Source organism: Sapajus apella, unplaced genomic scaffold, assembly GCF_009761245.1.
Source record: "Sapajus apella isolate SASKATOON/1434 unplaced genomic scaffold, GSC_monkey_1.0 scaffold36, whole genome shotgun sequence".
NCBI lineage: Eukaryota > Metazoa > Chordata > Mammalia > Primates > Cebidae > Sapajus > Sapajus apella.
This window is the reverse complement of record NW_022436976.1, coordinates 34,030,818-34,056,122: the sequence shown is the minus strand read 5'-3', so window position 1 is coordinate 34,056,122 and position 25,305 is coordinate 34,030,818. Positions and strand designations below refer to the sequence as shown.

The 25,305-nt window shown below is 39.1% G+C and overlaps 2 protein-coding genes across 21 annotated transcripts in view; one reads left to right on the top strand and one right to left on the bottom strand.

Annotated features, from left to right (window-relative positions):
• Positions 1-21,131, top strand: part of OSBPL9 (oxysterol binding protein like 9) — a 171,305-nt gene extending 150,174 nt beyond the window's left edge. For 14 of the 15 annotated variants that reach the window (XM_032297040.1, XM_032297038.1, XM_032297039.1 and 11 more), the window contains 12 exons: positions 5,193-5,305; positions 5,418-5,536; positions 9,925-10,010; positions 13,852-14,023; positions 15,231-15,315; positions 16,533-16,643; positions 16,915-16,978; positions 17,097-17,237; positions 18,513-18,591; positions 19,237-19,328; positions 20,002-20,137; positions 20,369-21,131. In XM_032297040.1, coding sequence (XP_032152931.1) covers positions 5,193-5,305; positions 5,418-5,536; positions 9,925-10,010; positions 13,852-14,023; positions 15,231-15,315; positions 16,533-16,643; positions 16,915-16,978; positions 17,097-17,237; positions 18,513-18,591; positions 19,237-19,328; positions 20,002-20,137; positions 20,369-20,443 — 1,273 coding nt within the window. In that variant the 3' untranslated portion in view covers positions 20,444-21,131. The remainder of the gene's footprint in view (positions 1-5,192; positions 5,306-5,417; positions 5,537-9,924; positions 10,011-13,851; positions 14,024-15,230; positions 15,316-16,532; positions 16,644-16,914; positions 16,979-17,096; positions 17,238-18,512; positions 18,592-19,236; positions 19,329-20,001; positions 20,138-20,368) is intronic. The other variant, XM_032297034.1, reaches the window with a different exon arrangement.
• A 744-nt stretch (positions 21,132-21,875) lies between these two features.
• Positions 21,876-25,305, bottom strand: part of NRDC (nardilysin convertase) — a 93,889-nt gene continuing 90,459 nt past the window's right edge. For all 6 annotated transcript variants that reach the window (XM_032297027.1, XM_032297029.1, XM_032297030.1 and 3 more), the window contains 7 exons: positions 24,847-24,894; positions 24,516-24,568; positions 24,062-24,145; positions 23,468-23,558; positions 23,105-23,221; positions 22,220-22,309; positions 21,876-22,096 (listed from right to left, as the gene is read on the bottom strand). In XM_032297027.1, coding sequence (XP_032152918.1) covers positions 21,899-22,096; positions 22,220-22,309; positions 23,105-23,221; positions 23,468-23,558; positions 24,062-24,145; positions 24,516-24,568; positions 24,847-24,894 — 681 coding nt within the window. In that variant the 3' untranslated portion in view covers positions 21,876-21,898. The remainder of the gene's footprint in view (positions 22,097-22,219; positions 22,310-23,104; positions 23,222-23,467; positions 23,559-24,061; positions 24,146-24,515; positions 24,569-24,846; positions 24,895-25,305) is intronic.

Genomic DNA, 25,305 nt, shown 5'->3' with positions numbered 1-25,305 from the left:
TGGTGGCTTATACCTGTAATCTCAGCAATCTGGGAGGCTGAAGCAGGAGGATCAGTTGAGTCCAGGAGTTGGAGGCCAGCCTGGGCAACATGGTAAAACCCCATCTCTAAAAAAATATAAAAAATAGCCGGGCATCTACTCAGGAGGCTGAGACAGGAGAATCACTTGAACCCAGGAGGCATTCAGTGAGCCAAGATTGTGCCACTGAACTCCAGCCTGGGTGACAGAGTAAGACTCTGTCTCAAAAAAAAAAAAAAAAAAAAAAAAAAAAACAGGTAGAATTACTGATTTACTTTCATTTTTCTTGTGTTTGCTATGGATATATTAATAGTTGGCTTAGTTTTTCTTGGGAATTTTTTTACAATTCTGCTTTCTCAGGAGTTGGTACTGTTACTATAGCTAGAGTTTTTGCTTTTTAAGACAGTACAAATTTGGAAATAATGTGAGTTTTCAAGCTAATTACCTTCAGCCAGTCCTTAGACCTTGAATGCTGGTTTCTTTAAGAAATGCTGTGTAAGACTCTAGTTCTCTTAAGTATGGTCATGAACTAAGAAATACCGCATTTGTATTATGACCGTATAACAGCTGCTCAAAACCTCAGCATGTGTATGGAAAATGACTGTATTGCTTCACGAAGTTTCTGACTTAGGATCGATTCAGCTCTTGAATGCGGGGAAAAGTGAAATATATGTGGTCTAGGTGAATATATGTGGTTAAGACATAAAAGGGAAGTTTGAATCTACAACTAAAGAAGCCCAGTATAGCAGAAGGGACTTAGTTTAGCATATTGGTTTCTTTTCTTCATTTTGAATATGAAAACATAAACTATTGAGAAACCATTGTTAGCAGTTTGCCAATAGAAATTTAATTTTGAAAAGTTTTTTATAATGGGGTTAAAATAAAATAAGATATGGAAGAAAATTCCAAAATAAAAGGTTATTACTAATTTTTGAAGGGTTCAATTATTATTTAATATTTAAAACAGAATTAAAGACAGTCATTTATTTATTTTGAGATGGAGTTTCGCTCTCGTCACCCAGGCTGGAGAGCAGTGGTGCAATCTCGGCTCACTGCAACCTCCACCTCTTGGTTTCAAGCGATTCTCCTGCCTCTCAGCCTCCTGAGTAGCTGGGATTACAGGTGCCCACCACCACACCTAGCTAATATTTGTATTTTTAGTAGAGATGGAGTTTCGCCATGTTGGCCAGGCTGGTCTTGAACTTCTGACCTCAGGCAATCCGCTCGCCTCGGTCTCACAAAGTGCTGGGATTTACAGGCATGAGCCACTATGCCTAGCCTAAAGACAATCTCTTACATTGGATATTTGCTGTTGTTCTAAATAAAGTGCAATTGAATATCACTTGCTAGTAAATGGACTCATCTATCTATCCTTTAAAAGCATGTGACTATATTCAGTAAAAGCTTGACAATACTTGATTAGCTCCTGGTAACATCACTGATAGTCACTCTCTGGCCGCAGTTTAAGGGATTATCCCAAAATTTCTACAAAATCAAAATATTTAAAACACTTACCTGTTATACCTGTAATAGGCAGGTCTATAAAGTCACACACAGGCTCATAGACTTCTCCTATTCCTGCTGTTAAGATTCCTTCTATGCTCTCCCTGTCCCATAATAAACACACAGTTCATGAATCTCTTTGAAAAGGTCCAGAGTTAAGTTTTTATGTCCAACTAACCCAGCCCGGGTTCCTTTTCTCCCTCTATTTCAGTCTTCCGTGTATACCCTAATCTAGAAGCCCAAACCAGCAAGGACTGCAGATGTTTTATTTGGGCAGCACAGTGTTCTGTTGACTTGTTTTTTGTTTTATTTTAACAGGGCTTTAGATCCTTTCAGGTTGGGTATGTTGGCTCCCAGTTCCATATTCTCTTATGTCTTGGCCCTATCTACGTATTTTCTGCCTGTCATCTGTAGGCATTTGAGCTTGTGACACCTGCTGGTCATCAGCTGCTACTGCTAATTTTCTAACTCTGAGGTCAAATTTCTTTTTACTGTTTTTTGTTTGTTTTTCTGTTTCTGAAGGAAGAGAACTTGAAAGCTTAAGTCCTTTCACTATTCTGTTTCTAAAGACCTATACGAATGATAGCTTCTATGTGAACTATGTTATTGAGCAGTGTAGTTTACACATTTATAAATGAGATGAAATTACATGTTGGAAAGAACTTGTACTTTGGAGCCAGGTGTGTTGTAAATAGCTCCACTACTCACCAGCTGTGTGACTTCAGGCCAGTCATTGAAGCTCTGAGCATCTGTGTATTATGAGCATCATTATGTTTAGGGTTACGTAGATACAGACATACTGTGTATGGCACATACAGGGTACACAATAAATTGTTATTATAATTCAGAGCTTTAAATTTTTTAGCATACTTAATGATTTTATGCCTATATTGTAGACAACTTAGCCATTGCAAGTAAAGCTTTCCTGTATACATAGATGTTGTTTTTAACTGTTTTCTTTGTTCTGAACAAGGTAAATAATGAAATGGCTAAAACTTTATCCCATTTTTTCCCATTTACAGCCTTATTGAGTATCTCACTTGGCCCAGACATGGTTTCTAACCATGGGCAAGGAGAAAAAGCACTGCTTAAATAGGACCTGTGGAACTGCATCTAAAATAAGATTCATATTTTATAGGATTGGGGGTTTTTAGGTCAATTGATTTTAAAAGACTTACTCTATTTCGAAGATATATTGCAGAGGCACTTTAAGCATTTTAAAGGTAACTTTCATGTACTTTTTTTTTTTTTTTTTTTTTTTTGAGACAGAAGGCCTCACTCTGTCATTCAGGCTAGAGTGCAGTGGCACAAACACAGCTCACTTTAGATTCAACCTCATGGGCTCAAGTGATCCTCCCACCTCAGCCTCCCCAGTAGCTGGAACCACAGGCACACACCACCATGCCCAGCTAATTTTTTGTAGTTTTAGTAGAGACGGGGTTTCACCGTGTTGACCAGGATGGTCTCAATCTGTTGACCTCGTGATCCACCTGCCTCGGCCTCCCAAAGTGCTGGGATTACAGGCATGAGCCACCGCGCCCGGCCTAATTTTTTTTGAGATAGAATCTCACTCTGTCCCCCAAGCTGGGCTCTGCTTTAGAACACTTGAATATTAGGATATTCTAAAATTAGAATATATTATGTATTCTAGTTTGCCCTGGTTACTTACCTATTTTTCAAAATTCCTTGAGTAACTGCATATTACTTCTTTGATAATTGAGTAGTGTAGATCACAAGGTACCATAACTAATGTCCAACTCACCAGTTTTGAGAGGCAGTGGGAAATATGTCTAAACGACCTAGGTAAGAGAAATCAAATTATCATTAAATGATAGAACTGAGGCCAGGCATGGTGGCTCATGCCTGTAATTCCAACACTTTGGGTTGCCAAGGCGGGAGGATCACTTGAGCCCAGGTGTTTGCAGAGGTGCAATCCTGGCTCATTGCAATTTTAATAATTTAGTGATTTATTTAATGATTTTATTTATTTTACTTAATCATTAATTTAATAAATTTAATTATTTAATTATTTTTTGTAGAGATGGGATCTCACCTTGTTACTCAGCCTAGTCTCAAACTCCTAGGCTCAAGTGATCCTCCCACCTTGGCCTCCCAAAGTGTTGGAATTACACCATGCCTGGCCCCAGTTCTATCATTTAATGATAATTTGGTTCTTTTAACTAGGTCTTTTAGACATATTTTCCATTGCTTCTCAAAACTGGTGACTTGGACGTTAGTTATAATACTTTGTAATCTACTAAATTATCAAAGAAGTAATATTTAGTTACTTAAGGAATTTTGAAAAATAGGTACATAACCAGGGCAAACTAGAATACATAATATATTCTAATTTTAGAATATCCTAATATTCTAGAGGATATTCAGAGCCCAAAGGATTTTTAGAGCAGTGAAACTATCCTGTATGATACAGCGGTGGATACATGTTGTCATATATTTATTAAAACCCATAGAATACGCAACTTTGAGTAAACCCTAATGTAAACTGTAGACTTTGAGTGATAATGATGTATCAATGTAGGTTCATTGATTGTAAGAAACATACCTCTCTGGTATGAGATGTTGATCTGGAGGTTTGCATGTTTAGGAACAGGGAGTATATGGATGCTGTTTGTACTTCCTGTTCAGTTTTGCCATAAACCTAAAGCTGCTCTAAAAATAAAGTTTATTAATTTAAAAAAATAAAAAGGTAAGTAACAAGACCAAACAATGATTAGATTAGAAAACATAATATGTTTTCGTACCTGTAGATTTGTAATAAGACTGTTGTATGTATACGATTTTATAAATACAGTATGAGAAATTTGATTTCAGTTTTTACATTTAATAAGTAAATTATATGCCTTTTTTATTTTTTTTCTTTATTTATATGCAAATATCAGCTGAGTGTGATGGCTCACACCCGTAAACCCAGTGACTTGGGCGGCTGAGGTGGGAGGATCACTTGAGGCCAGGAGTTCAAATCCGTCCTGGGCAACATAGGGAGACCTTGTCTCTAAGAAAAATATAAATACATGCACACACACACACACACACGCACACGCACACACCCACACACGCACGCACTTCCCTGGATAAAATGTGAGCACAAGTATGATAATCTATTAATAATAGGAGAATCTTTAGACCTGTTAACTGGCTCATAAAAGCCAGTTAACGTAAATTTACTTGTATAAATAATTTATTTTATAATTTCAAATACAGTTTTTTAATGATTAGGAAGAGTGTTAATACAAACGTGGGCTTTTATCAAAGGATCTCAAACATAGAGACAAGACGTCTTTCTGAGACTTGCCGTTTTTGAGTTTCTGGAATTGTTGCCAAGAAATGTGACATATTTAGATTTATACCCGGTAACAAAATCAGAAAATGAACTCTAGTTTTAAACCTAAATGCAGAGGCAAAGATCTTACTAAATTTTGGTGACTTCTAGGCCATGACTATCAACATGGCTATGTTGAGCATGTCCTATGCATAAAGGATAATACAAGAGACCCTGTCATCACACTTTACAATGTTGGAATGAGGGTGGCTAGGAGAGAATTCTAAAGCATATGTATGCATGCATGTAACCAGCATGCATGTACAAGTCTAGCTTACCATAATTCTAAATTGCTTTCTTTAGCTTAATAAGGTGATTAATGTTTTTATAGTTCTTCTGGATCTGCCTCAGTCCTGACACACAGCAGCTCAGCAAATAGTCTAAAACGCCCAGATACCACAGAATCACTTAATTCTTCCATGTCCAATGGAACAAGTGATGCTGGTGAGTGACCTTTAAGAATTTAACTTTTTTTCTTTAAAAATATTTGTAATTCTAGTAGCAACATAGATTGGCCCAATTTAGCACCAGTCTAATAAAATGTGCTTTATTTTAGACCTTTTCGATTCACATGACGATAGAGATGATGATGCGGAGGCAGGGTCCGTGGAGGAGCACAAGAGCGTTATTATGCATCTCTTGTCACAGGTTAGGCTTGGGATGGATCTTACTAAGGTAAGAACCAAATTTGCTGTAAGTCTAAATGAGTATGTATGGATTCTCAGTGATTGCATGGTGAGTGTGCCTGCAAATGTAGTAAAATGACATAACTTCTGTTTATACTTGTGTTTTCTTGTGATTTAATATATGTGTAGATAAGTAAAAATTTTATAAATTATAAAATAAGTGAAGCTAGGATAATTTCATAGAGAATAGTGTGTATGAGTTGTATGGATTAAGATTTAGTAGAGTTCTAATCTTAGGGTCAGAGGATCTGTGTTTTCATCCTGCCTCTGCTATTAGCAAACCATGCATGGGCTTCAGTGAGTTTCTTCCTCTGTGGACTTCAGAGTTCTCTATGCAAATTGGACACACGGTAACCTGTTTCAGAGGGTTGTTGTAAAGATTGGAAGAGACTGTAGTGAATGTAAAATTGTATGACACATATTGAGTCATACAAAATTATCATAGTCTAGATTTGAATTTGAATTTTAACTTGGAGCTCTCAACAGAGTGCACACGTGAATTAGGAGACTGGTGTATGGGTGCCTTTGTATATTCCTGCCACTGTGCTTGAAGCCTCAGTCTTTCACTTAATTCTCACCACAGTACCACAGTGTAGGCATTATTGTTAACTTCATCGGGAAATTAAAACTCAGAGGTGAAGTAATGTGGCAGAGTCATATGAAGTCATATCAAGTGGCAGACTGAGATTCTAATCTGGTCCATGATTTTAAAACCTGTAATCTTTCCACTGCTGCCTTTGTCTTGAAGGCCTGGACTGTAGTAGCTTTCATATTGATTAAATTAGTGTTCTGCCCAGCTTTGGGGAGTTTATTAAATTTAGGGTTTTCACTTTTGTTAGAGCCAAATCAACTCCAGTGCTATAGTCTTTGTCAGTAGTTAACTCCATTTTGTTTTGGATTTAGAGGGCTATTAAGAAAAAGACTGATTAATAAGACCTTCAAATAAGTGTCTATAATTAAACCTTATGCCCCTAATCTAAGTGAGAACAGAAACACAAGGACAACATTTATTTGTGGAGCCCAACACACTTACCAGGAATGTTCTAGGTAGGAGAATATTTTCAGGAGTTTGTCCCTAGAAATGCTTCAGTAATCTTTAGATTGCACAGCTGCTGGCTCTGTTGTTGTTGTTGCCGCTGTTATTAGGAAGGACATTCTTTTCCAGAAGTGACCCATTAGGCCTCCTGTTGAATCTCATTGGCCAGCATCAGGCATATGTTCGTGTCTAAACCTGTCACTGGCAAGGGAGATGCTCAAAGATTGGTTTAAATTAATCCACATTTACCCCTTGAGACGTGGGAGAGGGCCATGGCAGCGCATAGCTGAACCTGAACTGAATCAGAGTTCTATTAGGGGTGAAGCATGGATGTGGGGAGGCAACCAAATATGTTTGCCACAGTCAAGTTGTAATTCTTGCCTCATGCAATTTTCTCTGCAAATCCATATTTGAGTCCATAGCTGCTAAAAGCTTGTTATATTATGAAATTAATCATAATTATTTTTTACTGAATGTGTTTAAAATATTTGAAATATTTATTGGGACAGATGGCTGTGATTGCCAACAGATTCTGAAATCTTGATTCCTTTTATGCAGTCTAAAGTATTATTACAATCATGCCTTAAATTTGTGTCTTTTATAAGAATGTTTTCTCTCTTCAGAGACTTCCCAAAAAGTTTGTTTTCCAAATACTTTGTAGTTTTTAAAAATACTACACAGTCACATCCCATTTAACCTCACTTAGTCTTTAAAACAACCCTAAGATATAAGCAGGACATGTAATTATCTTCCTTTTCAGAAACTTAGAGAGTGAGTTAATTTTTTAGGGCCTCCTCAGAGGCTAAGAAGAGACTAAACAAGCACTTGAACCCAGGTTGAAGACAACCAAAGCCAGCTGTCTTCATCATTGTTGCAGCAGTTTGACATAATGGCATGTATCAATATAGCACTGCAAACATTGAGGACAATCTGTTAAATGAGAGTTCTCAGAAAAATCCCAAGTAGAAGAAAAAATATTTCTATTTCAATTACATGTGAAATTAAACTTTTTTTTCTTCTTTTTTTTTTTGAGACGGAGTTTCGCTCCTGTTACCCAGGCTGGAGTGCAATGGCGCGATCTCGGCTCACCGCAACCTCCGCCTCCTGGGTTCAGGCAATTCTCCTGCCTCAGCCTCCTGAGTAGCTGGGATTACAGGCACGCGCCACCATGCCCAGCTAATGTTTTGTATTTTTAGTAGAGACGGGGTTTCACCATGTTGACCAGGATGGTCTTGATCTCTTGACCTCGTGATCCACCCGCCTCGGCCTCCCAAAGTGCTGGGATTACAGGCGTGAGCCACCGCGCCCGGCCTGAAATTAAACTTTTTAAAAATGTTTTTTGGCTATTCTTTTTTCTTTAAATTGGCTGTTCAGTTCCTTTGTCCATTTATCACTGGAGTAGTGATCTTTATCTTGAATTGTAAGAGCTGTTTATATATTAAAGATATTTACCCCTGTTTTCTTCTTTAGCCTTTTTACTTGGTGGTTTATAATTTCTGAGTTACCTAAAGTGGTAAGAAGTTGCACTAAGTCAGTATATCAGCTTACCTGCTAATCTAACCCTATTTGGATTATGAATTTACATGTACTATGGAAAAAAAAAGTATACCTAAAATATAAATGCTGAGAGTCTAATAATAAAGATTCTAAGTGTTACAGTCTTAGTGTCCCTTTCTAAGCTTGTGTTCATCAGCCCACTTTATATTTTCATTATATGTCCGGCCACACTGGTTCACTGATTAATCCCTGTCACACCCCTTTTCCTATCCTTGTCTTTTTTTTCTCTCTCTTCTCCATGTCTTGTTCTTTTATCACAGCATTACTCTTTAAGGCTTTTCTCTAGTGTCACCTCAAAGAATTGCTTCCCAGCCCTGCCCTCATTCTGGTCCCTCAAACAGAACATAGTTATTTCCTTGAACTGAACTTCCAAGGTGCTTAGAGCATTTATTGTATGATTTTTGTCACAGTCCATCTACAATTTAAATGCTCTTGTAATTCTCTCATACTTACCTTTGCTTCCACCATAGCTTGCATTCATTCATTCATTCACTCATTCATTCATTCATTCATTCATTCATTTAGAGATGGAGTCTTGCTCTGTCCCCGAGACTGTACAGTGGTGCAATCTCGGCTCCCTGCAACCTCCACCTCCTGGGTTTAAGCGATTCTCCTACCTCAGCCTCCTGAGTGGCTGGGACTACAGGCACAAGCCACCACACTCGGCTAATTTTTGTATTTTTAGTAGAGACGGGGTTTCACTATGTTGGCCAGGCTGGTCTCAAACTCCTGACCTCAGGGAATCTGCCCACCTCAGTCTCCCAAAGTGCTGGGATTACAGGCGTGAGCCATTACGCCCAGCCTCCAACTGGGCTGGATCTTGAATATCCACTATATTCAAGGTCCTGCATTCAAAGGACCTTGAATATAGTGGATATGTAGTTATTACTAAATGTGAAGAAATTTTTGCCTACTCTGGTGTTCTACTTCATAATGGATGATTGATAAGCTGATACTCATTTCAAAGACTCTTCTTCCATTCCCATTCTGTAATGGAATTCTTCTCTTTTTTTATTGGTTAATCCTCGTCTTTCTCATGTCTTCCTCTATCCCAGTTTGTTGGTTCCCAGTCTGTATTCTCTTCTTCCTTTTGTTTTTTCCTTTAATTGCTCATTTAAAAGTTTCTTACTGTATAAATAGTAATGAGAGCACAGGTGTGAATAAAACTTAGTTCTTGGATTGTAGGTGCTTATCATAGATTTTCTATATACTTGTCTAATGATGATAAGAGCAACAGCAGTAGAGAGGAAAGTGCACATACACCCCAAACTCAGATCCAGTTTTGAATTCCACATTAACAATGGGACAGTGGAAAAAATTTTTCACCCTTTCCAGGCTTCTTATTTCTTCATTGTGATAATTTCTTCATTTTAGGGCTAATAATTTCTTTAGGGCTGTTGTAAGATAATGTGTATGTAATATACAAATAATAAAATAATGTATATGTAATGTCCAGCAGACAGGAGGCATCAAAGGATTTCTCTGAATGAGTCTGTTGAGTAGTCTGTTGATGTTAGTACACTCAGGGAGAAAAGGAAAGTTGCATAGAGGAAGTGACATTTGAACATTCAAAACCCGTTCTTTGTTTTTGATCTGCTGGGCAGGTTAATGGGCATTTCTGAATCTGAACAGTTTGAGAATTAGTTTTTGGAAGCATGCCTGGGCAATATGTGGTAGATGTTACCATGATTTGAATGAGATGGTTTTTTGTTTTCTTTTCTCTTTTAAAGATCTGTTTCTCTGAAGATAAATTTCTTCAAGGGTCAAATGTGTATGTTTTTCAGGTAGTTCTTCCAACATTTATTCTTGAAAGAAGATCTCTTTTAGAAATGTATGCAGACTTTTTTGCACATCCGGACCTGTTTGTGAGGTATTTGACTGAACATGGTAGTTTCCAACTTTTAAAGATGTTACTCAATAGCTTTCTGCCTTTTTGCAGGACAGATGGATTCCTTGTCACCTTTCAAACATTTCTGGGTATTTTGTGGTATTGAATAATATGTTTATACTGGATACCTATCTGTTTGATTAAGTTATATGGAGGTGATGTTGTTAGGCAACCAAGTTTAACACTTTAAAAAGTTCTCAAGAACCCATTAATAGGTAGCCAACATTTACAAGACCAGCGGTATAAGTTTATTTGATGCAGGTACTGGCAATTACTGTTAAATTATTTGTACTATATCCTAATGAAGTTTAATTATCTGAGTTCAGCAAACCTTTCTAAAGCACCTGTTTTTTGCTAGGCACTTTCTTAAGAGTTGGAGAAAGGAACGTCAGTGTCTGTCCTTGAGGAGCTTACAATTTAGTATCCAAATTATAGACAATTTATAAATTTTAAACGTAAAGCTTGTAATATTATATATGTATGAGAGATAGAAGTAATGTAAAGGTGAATTCATTTACAAGGAGGTGAGTTTACATTGCCTTGCTGGCAGCAAGAAATTTTTTTGTAATGGGGAATGTTGTTAGTTCATCTTCTCTGCATTCCTTAGTCTTGGACTATGGTTTACTGAGCCAGATACCTATCACTGAAGTTTCATGCTGAGTAGACACATTGGCTGACATTGATAAATATATTTTTTTTTCTTGAAGATTTAAAAGAATAACCAATTCCCAAAAAGCAGAAATTTAAATAAATATGGCAGTGTTTAAATTAACAGATAATTTTAAAAGTAAAATTTAAGCATTTATTTGTAACATGTGTAAGTAAAAATGGAACATACCAGTTGTTCATTGGGTATAGATTTGAGATTTAAGGGTAGTTTTTATGTGTGAGAATTTAAACTTTGAGGCCCCCAAAACAACCACTTTATTTACAGGTCAGGTGCAGTGGCTCATGCCTGTAATCCCAGCACTTTGGGAGGCCAAAGGGGGAGGATTGCTTGAAACCAGGAGTTTAATTCCAGCCTGAGCAAGATAGCATAACCCTGTCCCTACAAAAAAAATTTTAAATAATAAGCCAGGCATGATGATATGTACCTGTAGGTCCAGCTACTTGGGAGGCTAAGGCAAGAGGGTCATGCACTCCCAGGAATTTAAGGCTGCCGTGAGCTATAATCACACCACTGCAACCTGGGTGACAGAGGAAGACCCTGTCTTAAAAAAGTAAAAGTACAGCTCAAAAGCCAATAGATAAGATTAAACAGAATAGTACAAATACTCCATTACTTCTAAAAAAGGAGAAAAGGAGAAATAATGGAATAAGGAACAAAGGGGAAATGTGGAAAACCTATCAAGATGGTAGAGTTAAACCCAACTATATCAACGGTTACACTGAATGTAAGTAGAATACACACTCCATTTCATGTCAGACTGGATAAAAAAAAAAGCAGGATATATCTATATGATATTTTCAAGAGACAAACTTTAAATATAAAGACACTGGTTAAAAGTAAAAGGATGGACAAAGCTACACTAAGCACAGCAAAACTGGTGTAGCTGTGTTGGTATCAAAGGAGACTTTTAAGACAAGAAATATTATTAGAGACAAATGGGAATATTTTGTAATGATAAAAGCATCTATTTATCAAGAATAAATAATACTCCTAAATGTGTATGTACCTAATAACAGCTTAAAAACACATGCAGCAACAAAAATTGACTAAAATGAGAAATAGCCAAGTCCACAAATTCTCCCTCAAGGTCTGATTAAACAAGTAGCCTCTGCCTTCACCACCTCCCTGCCCCTCAAAAAATCAGGAAGGCTATAGAAGATTTAAACAGCATTATCAAATCAACTTGACCCAATTCACCTTTCTAAACACTACCCAACAATTGTATAACATGTAGTCTTTTCTAGGTGCATGTGAAATGTTCATCAAGATAGAACATATACAAGTCTTAATAAATTTAAAATAGTTGGATTCATACAGGGTATATTCTACACCTATGAAAGAATTAAATTAGTAATTGATAACATGGAGAAAATATCCAATTTTTTGACAATTAAGCAATGCACTTACATGGACTTAATGTATGATACTAGAAACCAGAAGCAGTATTAGCCTCAGGGTAAGATGTGGTGATTGTTTGCAAAGGGAGATGTGGAAACCTTCTGGATTAATGGAAATATTCTATTTTTTTATTAAGTGATGATTAATTAAATCGATATATGCATTTGTCAAATCCTCAAACAAAACACTAAGACCAAGGCACATAGACCAATGGAACAGAATAGAGAACCCAGAAATCAAGCCAAATACTTATAGCCAACTGATCTTCAACAAAGCAAACACAAACATAAAGTGGGAAAAGGACACGCTTCTCAACAAACGGTGCTGGGATAACTGGCTAGCCACATATAGAAGAATAAAACTGGATCCTCATCTCTCACATATACAAAAATCAACTCAACATGTATCAGAAACTTAAATCTAAGACCTAAAACCATAAAAATTCTAGAAGATTCCTTCTACTTCTGTCCAAAACAAAAAATTCTAGAAGATAACATTGGAAAAACCTTTCTGAACATTGGCTTAGGCAAAGACTTTATGACCAAGAATCCAAAAGCAAATGCAGCAAAGATAAATAGATGGAATTTAGTCAAATTTAAAAGCTTTTGCACAGCAAAAGAAATAACAGAGTAAACAGTCCACAGAGTGAGAGAAAATATTCACAAACCACGCATCCGGCAAAGGACTAATATCCAGAATTTACAAGGAACTCAAACAGATCAGGAAAAAAAAAAAAAAATCCCATCAAAAAGTGGGTTAAGGACATGAATAGACAATTCTGAAATGAAGCTAATGATAGTAAAACAAATGGCCAACAAACATGAAAAAATGCTCAACATCATTAATTATCAGGGAACTGCAAATCAAAACCACAATGAGATTATTCCTGCAAGAATGGCCATATTCAAAAAATGATAGCTGTTAATGTGGATAGGTGAAAAGGGAACACTTCTACACTGCTGGTGGGAATGTAAACTAGTACAACCACTATGGAAAACACTGTGGAGCTGCCTTAAAGAACTAAAAGTAGATCCACCATTTGATCCAGTAATCCCACTCCTGAGTATCTACCCAGAGAAAAAGAAGTCATATGAAAAAGACACTTGCACATGCATGTTTATAGGAGCACAATTTGCAGTTGCAAAAATATGGAACCAGCCCAATGCCCATCAGTCAAATAGCAAATAAACTGTGGCATACATACACTGTGGAATGCTTCTCAGCCATAAAAAGGAACAAAAAAATGGCATTCACAACAGCCTAGAGGGAGTTGGAAACCATTATTTTAAGTGAAGAAACGCAGGAATGAAAAACCAAACATCATACGTTCACACTTGTAAGTGGAAGCTAAGCTAGGGGGATGCAAAGGCAAAGGAATGATACAGTGGACTTCGGGGCTTCGAGGGGAAGAGTGGGAGGGGTGTGAAGGATAAAACGCTACACACTGGGTACAGTGTACACTGCTCGGGTGATGGGTGCACCAGAATCTCAGAAATCGCCATTTAAGAAGTTATCCGTGTAACCAAACACACCACCTGTTCTCCAAAAATCTGTTGAAATTAAAACAAAACACTAAGACCAGTGCACTTAATTGTATATATTATACCTCTGTTTTAAAAAGAAACTTTGAGCTAGCTCCTGATCCTAGGTCCTCAGTCCTCTCAGCCTGACTTAGGTGGACCTGCTGGGGGTCGCTGCATCATCTTGTCTTCTATCAAAAAGAAGGACATTAAATTTTGTCTTTCTTCCTTGTAGCATTAGTGACCACAAGGATCCCAAGGATCGAATGGTTCAGGTTGTGAAATGGTACCTCTCAGCCTTTCATGCAGGAAGGAAAGGATCAGTTGCCAAAAAGCCATACAATCCCATTTTGGGCGAGATCTTTCAGTGTCATTGGACATTACCAAATGATACGGAAGAGAACACAGTGAGTTCTGCATTGACATTTTTAAACTATCTTAAGTTGTATACTGATTCAAGATTTCATTTTATTTAGGGGCAAATAATAATGATGAAACAATGATCAAAAGATGGTCACCACCCATAGAAGAAATTTTTGATAGATCAGTATAGTTTGAATTTAGTGAGGAGGAGGAAAAAGAGTAGGATGAGATGAGGATAGGGATGTAGAAATCAGATCTTGCAAGGCCTTGTAGGCCATAATATAATTTTATGGCTTTTCAGGGTCTCATTTTTGTCTTGAGAAGATCATTAGAATGATTTTGTGAAAAATAAATTGAGAAGGGGCATAAATAGAAGCATAGAGACCATCGTGGAGGCTTTGACATTGTTCCAAAAGAGACATGGTAATTCAGGCTTTATTTTGGTGGTAGAAATGATTGATGGATTGGGGGAGGTAAGGAACAGGAGACAGCATGGGCACTATAGCAGTGGCAGTGTCACTTACTGATAAGGAAAAGATTGGATTTGAGGAGGGAAAATCAAAAGTTCTAATATAAAATATAAAGTTTCAGAAGTCTGTGAAGCTTGTCAAGTAGGGAGTTAGAATTTAAGAGTGTGGAGTTTAAGAGAGGTCTGAGATGGAGATGGGGCTCTCAGAGATTATAGTGTATTCATATGGCATTTTAAAGCTCTAGGATTGGATAAAATTATTTAGGAAGACAGCATGGCTACAGAAGAGTAGGTAACCCAGAACTGGCTCTGAGGCTCCAAAAAATTTTGTGGTTAAAGAAAATGACCAGCAAGTAAGACTCAAATGCATGTTAAAAGGCTTTTAGAACTGAAAAAACCAAAACCATAGCCCACAGCACCTGACACATAATAATCTGTCAGTAAAATGATTCTCCGTATATTTCCCTTTCCAAGTGACACATTACATGTAGTCCATATTGAAGACAGACAAGTCTGTGTCTATTCTTAATCATTTGGCAGACATTGATAAGTACCTACTCTTCTGTGCCCTGAGTTAGGCACACAGTCCTTGCCTTTAAGAATGTCTTAGTCTAGTCAGGGAGACTGACACAAAGCAATTAAAATATTGTAGTTAAGTGCTACAGTAGAGATATATATGTAGAGTGCTTGGTGTGTGTAGAGCGAGCAGAGACCCCAATTATCAGATTCTCAGAAATGTCATTTGTGTTTTCTCATCAAAAGAAAATTATATTTGCTTGCAGGAACTAGTTTCAGAAGGACCAGTTCCCTGGGTTTCCAAAAACAGTGTAACATTCGTGGCTGAGCAGGTTTCCCATCATCCACCCAGTAAGTTACAGAGCTCCTCTGCAATCTCTGCTCTCAAACTCTTCTGTCTAAACTGGGTGATTAAAAGCTCCATGGCTGTGTGGCTAGCTGTGTCTTTGCTATTCCCTGAAATGGAAATGATTGGTTCCTCATATCTTTTACTTTTGTAAGCTCCAGACTCTTAGCTTAACCAATTAAGTATGTATAAAAAGAAGGGATTTAGGAAACCAACTTTTAATGCTTCCAAAGTCATCTTATATATAGTAATTTGTGCTGTAGAGACCTCAGCAACTGTGAGGCAGTTTAGATAAGTGATATGTAGTTTCTGCACAGTATATTCCTGGTACAATGCAGATACCAAAACCGGGGATGCTCAAGTCTCTTATATAAAATGATGTGTTTTATACTCATATAACCTATGCGCATACCCTCTTATATACTTAAGTCATCTCTAGATTACTTATAATACCTAATACAATGTAAATGCTATGTAAATATAAATTTTTACTGTATTTCTTTTATTTTATTTTTTTTCTTTTGAGACAGGATCTTGCTCTGTCCCCCAGGGTGGAGTGCAGTGGCACAGTTATAGCTCACTGCAGCCTCCTAGACTCAAATGATCTTCTCACCTTTGCCTCCCAATTAGCTGGGACTATGGGCATGTGCCACCACACCCAACAAATTTTTTTTATTTTTTTGTAGAGTCAGTGTATCATTGTGTTGCCCAGGCTGGTCTCAAACTCCTGGCCTCAAGTGATCCTCCTGTCATGGCCTCCCAAGGCCTCCCAGGCGTTAGCCACTGAGCCCAGCCTCTGAATATTTTAGATCCACAGTTGGCTGAATCTGGGGGTATAAAACCCATGGATATGGAGAGTCAATTGTAAATACCCTCAACATCTTGTTTGTTCAGTGCAGTATTAAAACTGGAAACACTGGATGAGCCTAGGTTGGGGCTGGGGCCTGGGCATACTTGCAGACCAGAACAGATAGCCCTTTTGATTTTAAGCTTCCTGGATCGCTCACGGCATTGTTTCAGGGATGGTCCTGCCCACATGGCTCTGAATGAATGCTTGCATTGGGGAAAAGGGTATAAAAGGCAGGTAGGTACCTCCTGGCCTAATTGGAGGCTGTTTGAGATGTAAAAGATTTCCCTATGAAGCAAGTTATTTCCCCAGGTTACATGATTTTGGAGAGATGGCTGTAGGTATATAATGTACTAATTGAAAATTTCTATTCAGTTTCAGCCTTTTATGCTGAGTGTTTTAACAAGAAGATACAATTCAATGCTCATATCTGGACCAAATCAAAATTCCTTGGGATGTCAATTGGGGTTCATAACATAGGGCAGGGTAAGTCTTTTGGCACTGGGTAGACTACCATGTTACAGAATTTTATGTCATTCTAATGTGTGATGTGGACACTTGTCTAGTGAAAGAAAATGGCCCCAAAAGCCAGACTAGATGTTGTTGTTAGCAAGTAAGCATTGGTATTGGGGGTGAGAGCAAGGGGGGGAACTGGATAGGTTGTCCCTAAATTGAATGGAGTATCCATCAACTCAACAAGAAAGCCTTGTAGCCACTTGACACTACTCATCAGATATTCTATCCCTTCTCTCCACAGGCTGTGTCTCATGTCTAGACTATGATGAACATTACATTCTCACATTCCCCAATGGCTATGGAAGGCAAGTGTGTCCATTTCCTTTGATCAGCAGTAGACTCTGCTGTTCCTTGAGACATGCCATCCCTTCCCCGTATTTCCTCTTAACTGTCAGCCTTACCTAAAAACTTTTGATTTTGCAGGTCTATCCTCACAGTGCCCTGGGTGGAATTAGGAGGAGAATGCAATATTAATTGTTCCAAAACAGGCTATAGTGCAAATATCATCTTCCACACTAAACCCTTCTATGGGGGCAAGAAGCACAGAATTACTGCTGAGATTTTGTAGGTATTTTTTCTGCCTCAGAGCTCTAAAGCTTTTTTGAAATAATTGCCTTTTGTCTTGAACTATAGCTTCTGGATTAGGACTATGAAAGAATGGTTCTGTCTTTGTAAGCTTGTTTCACATTTGATGTGTCATGTCTTTTGTTAAAATCCCGTATCAGAGACCTAAAACCTATATTCAGAGCAGTCAGAAGTCATTGATAGGTTTCCTTCCTAAGAACCTGACTTGAGATGTTGAACTGAAAGAGGGCTTTCTAGGTTGCCTAGCCAACCCCAGTTTGGATCCCTAATTTATTCTTGCCAGACTGGACCATGAGCTGGTCCTTACAGCAGATTTTGTGACCCCCGCAGCAATGCCTCCAAGTCCTCACATCTGTGCCTTTGCTGGGGAAAAACAGTAACCATCACATTTTGCAGGCATCTGGCTTGTTTCCATTTGACACTCTTGGGTCAGATGAATGAAGATGACAGTGCCAGTCAATTGGGCTGGTCCAGAGCCTAGAAGAGGAACTTCTATAGTGATGCCACCTTGACTTTCTCTGCCTCTGAAGCCCTTCATTGGGGGGAAGGGGACAGTGGGAAAGAAAGTTTCAGGCATGGATAGCAGCTCTCCTCCCTCTGCCCTGTTCATTTCTCCCTTTTCTGGCCTCTTTCAGTCTTGTTTATGCCTTGCCCTTCCTAACCAAGCCATTGTTGTGTTGCTTAGTCTTCTCACATTCCATACTTGTGTGTTCAAGTAGAGGTCTGTTATGGCTTTTGCAGAATGGATCCTTGCTCAGGGAAAGTGTCCACACCATTTGACACAGAGATCCCTTTCAACCTGAGGATGAAAGCCTAGTCTCCAGCATTATATTCTAAAGCAAAGCCTTCCCTGACCCTGGCATCAGCAGTTTTTTGCTCCTGAACCCCAATGCCCATGTAAGCTTACCACAGCACTTACCACCTAGAATCTCAGTGGTGATGTCTTTCTCCACTAGGCTGTAGATAGCTTGAGGTTAGGGAATTTGCCAAGTCTATTATGGTCCTAGCATCCAGAATAGGACATTCTTGCCCCTACCCACTGTTCCTGGGATCTCGAGTTCATAAGCATCTTGTTGAAGGCCCTCATTCTTAAAGTAAGCCCTGGGGAGTCCAGTTCTGTTAAGATACTTTTGTCAGAAACGTCACAGTTGCTCTTCTGTCCTCTACTCTGTAGTTGGGCCACGTTGAGCAGATTCTTTGGTAGAATTAATTTTCAACTTGAGACTTAACACAAGTATTTCCTTTTCTGTTCAGTTCTCCAAATGACAAGAAGTCTTTTTGCTCAATTGAAGGGGAATGGAATGGTGTGATGTATGCAAAATATGCAACAGGGGTAAGATCCTCTATTTTGCCACTTGTTTAGGCTACGTTAGATTGTACCCTATCCCTTGTTCTGGCTTCCTTCATTAGTACTTCTGTTATAATGCACTTCCTTCTATAGTACATTAGAGCTGAACTGTAAGACAGCTATAATGTCTGTCATCTCAGGGCACGCTTTTTCTTTCCTTCCCCCACCTTCTCCCAGCAGTATAGCTGATTATAATCATTTTTACTTTTCTCTCTGCTCTCAAACAAAACACTTGAGAATAATATGTGTAAAACAATGCCTGGCACATAGTTAAGAACCCAGTAAATGTTAGGTATGTGTGATATGTTTATAAAATGAAGCAGTAAACGGTGTGTTTGCATAGATGCACAGTTAAAGATTTTGTATAATAAAATTTACTGACTGCCTGGCACCAGAGATACTGAAATGAGGAAGATAGTCCTTTCCTTCAAGGAACTTGCACTCTGTACTACTGTGCACTCAGTGTTCTCCTCAAGCAAAGAGGAAAGCTGGTATGAAATTAACAGGAGGAGCCAGTGAACTATGTTTTGGACCTAGAGAATTTGAAATGTCAAAAGCACTACAGTGCGCTTAACATTCAGATTAGGGGTTTATGGGTCTAGTTCCTCATCCACCTCTATTGTTTTCTAGGAAAATACAGTCTTTGTAGATACCAAGAAGTTGCCTATAATCAAGAAGAAAGTGAGGAAGTTGGAAGATCAGAACGAGTATGAATCCCGCAGGTAAGCTGACATTAAGTGGAACTATTGCTGCAATGCTTAAACTGCCTAGGCGTAGGCACAAGGCTGGGTTTTAGAACCAGTAGAGCAGAGCCTAACAGCATATAGACCCGGTTTGAATGCCCAGGTTTGATATGTCAGAACTCCCACTTACTACCTTTGTAAGTAGTAAGTGGTAGTGGATGACTAAGTTAGCTAACTTCGCTTTACCTTCTTTCCTGAAATGGGAATAATGGGAATAAAGGCCATATCTTAACTACCTTAAGCCACTGTAATTTACATCTTGATCCTTATTCTGTCCGTTCATACTGTTTTTTCCACCACATTGTTAAATCCACGGGAGTTTTTCTGAAATGGAACTTCTCAGTTCCTCTAACACTTTCAGTATATAATAAGGGACACTCAAGCCCTAGAGAGGTAAGCTGATTGACCCAGAGTTGCACAGTAAGACACAGAGCCAGAAGTAGAATGTCTCAGCTTCCCTATTCTTTTTCTTCTGTTGACCTTACCATGTTATCAGGCAGCCCTTATTTCCTTCTTTGACAACTAGCTGAGCCCTTATCTCTGTTCCTTACTCCAGTGCCCTGGTGCACTTGAAGCCATTTGACTTGTGCTATACTAGATTAAGGGTGGTGGTAGGCTTTCATTCCCAACATCTCTTATCTCCTTGTTTTAGCCTTTGGAAGGATGTCACTTTCAACTTAAAAATCAGAGACATTGACGCAGCAACTGAAGCAAAGCACAGGCTTGAAGAAAGACAAAGAGCAGAAGCCCGAGAAAGGAAGGAAAAGGAAATTCAGTGGGAGACAAGGGTAAGCTTCCCTGCCCCACCCTTCTAAGTGCTACTCCTCCTATACCTGAGCAGGAATTTATTTCAGTGAATGTCAAAGAAGTGGTGTGCCAAACACTGTTAATAAACAAGGTGATCCCTGGTCCCTACTTGAAACTCATTTCAGTCTAATGGCAGGGCGGGGAGAAGACATGAAATAAGTATAGAAGTACAAAGCAAATATGTAACTAAATTCTCCCCCTTTCTCTTACAGTTATTTCATGAAGATGGAGAATGTTGGGTTTATGATGAACCATTACTAAAACGTCTTGGTGCTGCCAAGCATTAGGTTGGAAGATGCAAAGTTTATACCTGATGATCAGGGCAGTAGGCATAATTCAGCAAGAAATGATCTTCCTTTGGGAGAAACCTGTTCACTCCCTTCTTATTACAGTGGTTCCTATCTCAGGGATACTGGACTTTCTGACACAGATGAACAATTAAAGTGGGAAAAGTTCTCTTTTCCCTCTGTGGCAGTTACGATTTTGACTTCAGTCCTGAGAAAAACTTCAGGTTTTGAAAACAAGGTGATGTCTGCACCTTTTCCAAACCTCACATGTTGAAAAGCATTTATAAATCCATGTCTGAAACGCCACACTCTAGTACTGCTGTTAAGAAATACAACCTGTTTCTTAGTCCATATAATCTTGGGATACATACACACACACACATCTATATACACACCACATACAAACACATACGTATACACACACACACACACACACTCACACACACATACACACACATTAAAATATACCTGATGCCAGATTTTTTCATAAATACTCTGCCTACTGTAAATATGGGTTCCTCTGAGTTGTTTTAGAAAATTAGCACAATGTATTAAAATCAAGTGTTAGGAAATTTCATGGTCTTACCTACAATAACTTTTATTTTGGAACTGAACTATTATTAAATTGTATCTAATCCTGAATTACAGTTTAATTATTCTTAGTGCTTAAGGCTTCATAATTTTTTCCAACCTTTTTTTAAAATATGCATCTTTTATTATCTTTACAGTTAAACTTGGAAGCCAGTTAACAACCTTGAATACAGGAGCTAACTTCTCAAAAAGACACTTTAAAAAAATGGAGGATCAATTCTTTTCCTTTTTCCTCTCTCAGACTCTGTGTTCTGTCTTTAGCCCCTGCCAGGCAACTCCTCAGAATCTTCACCAAACTCATGTTGCACATGTAGGGCTACCTGCCAACATTTTATCCAAAAATGTCTTACTGCCTTAGAGAATTTGGGAAGAGTATATATGGATCCCCATCCCACAGTGAACCAAAATAGATACAATAAAATGAATGCCACAGCAGCAGATGGCTCATTCTGAAGGGAAATACTATCTTTATTTAAAAATACATCAAAAAAAAAAAAAAAAGAAACAACTAGGTATTAGTACCTAGCATTTAGGTACTAACACTAATACCTAGCATTTAGTTATTCAATATACTGGTTTCATAGGGCCTTGAAAGAAGTAGATTCTCAGTCTCAGGACACAGGCCACGGCTTCTGAGAAGTGCTGCTGCAAGCTTTCTGGTCTCACTTGGCCCACTCTGCTAATAATAATTTTTCTCCAGCTCCTATAGTAACCCTGGGTTTATTAGTCTCAACAAAGAAAGGATAAAAAGTAAATCAAATGCTATGATGCCAGTGCAAAAATTCAAAGGCAGTAGTAGTATAACTCCATAAAATACAAACACATTTTAAAACACAGATTGCTTCAGGCCAACGCGACTGCAGTTTATTTGACTATTTTATGGTAGGGGAGAAGGTTGAGTGTTGAGGTGAAAGCCCTGATATCAGTAATGGGGATGATACAATCTGCCAGCAGAGGAGACGTTGGCAGGTATGTTAGCTCCATCACTTCACAAGAAGAATTTGAATCCTCGCCAGAAGGGGTACCATCCTCTTCCAATTCATACTTCCCATATCCAACAACCTGAAAAAGGTCAAAGACAAAGGTGAAAAATATGCTGACCAGATTTAGGGGTTTAAGATCTCTGATAACCACCCAAACTCAGTAAGTGACAACCCTACAAAGGATGGAGTTAACCATACTCACATGAACGCTGAGCATTTTACTTCCTGGTCCTCTATGAGCCTTGAACCAGTTGACCAGGTCTGATTTTGAGAATGACTTCAGTGCTTCAATCTTACAAATGAAGGGAGGATAGGAAATAAATTAATTAGAAGAAAATAGCTCTGGTTAGGTTACCCCTAACCTTCCAGACCAGAATGATGAAGCTCTGGCATACCTTGACGTTTTTTTATAATCATCTACAATGGCAAGAGAGGTTAGTAGATGCTATAATTACAGCTAAATACCAGACACTGAACCCAGCACCCAGATCTCATTAGTGTCACCTCCCAATTACATGGTAACTGCATACTGTGGCTTGAGGAAATCTATTAAGAAAACTAGAGTGTGTTAAGGTGAAGCCTCTTGTTGAATAACCTCTTTCCATCACAGAGCAATGATGTCCTATGGTAATTCACCATATAGGGGCTATATATTACCGAAAGTCACACTGGACTGCAGGATCCAGATCTCTTTTTCACAGGTTTTACTACTTTGGAATAGAAATTGTCAAAAGACCTGCACCTGGAATAATGAACGCCATAAAAACAAGAGTCCTCGATTTTCTTTAAACGGCAAAACCTTTTTTCTCCACAAAATCTTGTAAACCTCAATATATAGCACAAAAATAGAGCTTCTCTGACTGAAATTGATGGTAGTGTTGTAAGGATTAGCACCCAGCTCACATGGCCACCTAAGGTGCTAAGAGAGGCCAGTCTGAAAACTCAAGAAGTGGGCAAGTAACCAGGCCAGGGCTAGTGTTCAGGCTTCTCCGCCACACGATGCTGGTTTGCATGGACCTGTGACTCCTGTAGAATCAGGAACCTTCACCAGTTTGTCTGGGCTGTCTCATTCTGAAAACCATGTTACCTCGTGGGCAAGGCGGTCAAAGAGGTACTGCTGTGTCACCACTTCATTCCAGTTCCTATCCACCTCCTCCCCAAGGTGGGTATCCTCGCACTCCTTCAGCTTGATAAGAGCTGTGACCTGTTCCCACCGAAAAGAAAAATGCTCAGGTGTGGGAACATACCACTTCTCCCAGAACATACCTGGTCCTGTCCAGCCTGGCTTGTGATGGAGCCAGCATGATAGGGATGAAGCTAGGGGGACACTATGGTAAGAGTAAGGTGGGGCTGCAAAGCTAAAAAACTAGCCAACAAATAGCCCAGTTAAGACTTGTAACTGGGGAGCTTCTGTGGGCCAGAGGCCAAAAGACCAGGCTGGCTCAGTCACCTGGGTGTTGAATGCCTCTTCAGTGAGGTTCTCGATCTTCTCCTCAAAGCTAGAAAGGAACTCTTCTATCTTCTTATCAACAACTTCAGAACTGAAACAAAACACCTTCAATTCAGTCATCAGAAACCTGATCTCAGGCAGAAGCCAAAAGAAGTAATTAAAACGTATTTCCAGGAAAAAAGGCTAACGTGTTTTCCCAGGCCTCAGTATTCCACCTTAAGTGGAGGAAAAGAAGAAAACAAAACCCTCCCCTTCACCCCACCTCCAGCCCAGTTTCCTGGTCTCCTCATAATGAAGCTGTCACAACCATGTTTGACCATTCCAAAGCTGAAAACAGGTTTCAGCATGCATGTCAGATCAAGCATCCTTTCCCTCCTTGTCGTCAGGTCTTCCTGAAGAGAAGAAACATTGGCAAGCCCTGCACAATGGCCACTGGAACTATTGATCAGTCCTAGAACAGGCCATCTATAACAACCACCAGCTTCCACTGACTAAACAGAACAAACCTAAGGTTTCAGGAAGCACACATAGCCCTTGGCTACTCTCCATGTCCATAATAGGAGGTTACACTCATCTATTCACTTCCTTACTCACTTGTATTTGGTTGCCTGAGTCCCCACGGTGACAGAAAATCCTAGAATCCCAGATGTGTTCCTACAGGTAGGGTAGACATGGTACCTACAGCCAAAGAAAAAAGTTATATGAGCTCAGGTGGTCATCTGGGCCCTGTCCTTGGAGGCATTAGATCTGAGTGGGAAACGTTTTTGCCCATCCTTACTGGGACTGGAGGTCCTGAAACAGGAGCCAAAAATGTTAAGGTGGCCATACCTCCTGAATTGGGGAACACAAACTAGCCTTTTTTCTTATATTGAAACTTGACCAAACTGAAAACCTGATTATAGTCCAAGATACGAATTTCAAAAGTTTAGATGAGTAAGTGTCACCCTATGAGATGGAAGGAAGTTCTAACAGGCTGCTCAGTAAGGATATCTGATAAACTTCAGCCCTAGGCCCTTATTTGAGCTCAGGGCCTTGCCAGCAGACTTACCCAAGAGTCTGCTTGGTTCGAAGGAAGTCAAAACAAGGTTCTTCCATGTGCATCTGTAATTCAACATATCGCCCATCAGCCCAACTCCTCCTAGCAGAGAAACCTCCATTTCTTCCCCCAAAGTGTTTCCCAAGTCCAGCCTCCCTTAGCGCCTTTTTCCTAATTGGCCCAGGCCTCCTGTCCATGCTTATACTGGGTGAGAACAGTAAATGACCATCTCACCTTCAAATCACAGGTCTCTGACCACCCCATGTCCCTATCCCAGGCAGAATGCCAGGCTTCACAGTGGGTCAGGGGGCTGCTGAAAACCTCATCTCCTTTATACACTTACCACCAGCAGCTCCATAAGAGTATATTCTCTTAGACTCCTGGTACCTGACTGAAAAGAGAAGGTAGTCAGGCCAACTGAATATCCAATGGTTTATAGGGTTTTTAAATAATCCAGCTATTCTAGGCAACCACTTAGGTATTGCCACCAATGCTCTCCCCCAAAAGAGTTAATCATACTTTGGTGTTGTTTACATATCTGCCTTACCACCAGACTGAAGGTCTATGAGGACAGAAGTCATGCTTGATCATTTGTACTCCTGGCACTAGCATAGAATTGCAGGTGCAAAGAAAGGTGAGATTAATAATCTGACTTTACCAGATCCTGCCTAGAGGACTCAAAGGACCCAGAGGACACATTCTAAAATTAAGTACTTGCAATTCAAAGCCCTAAGGAAGACAGCAGGAAATGTTTGGGGATCCTAAAATGTATCTGGATCTATTCCTCAGAAGGACAGAAAAC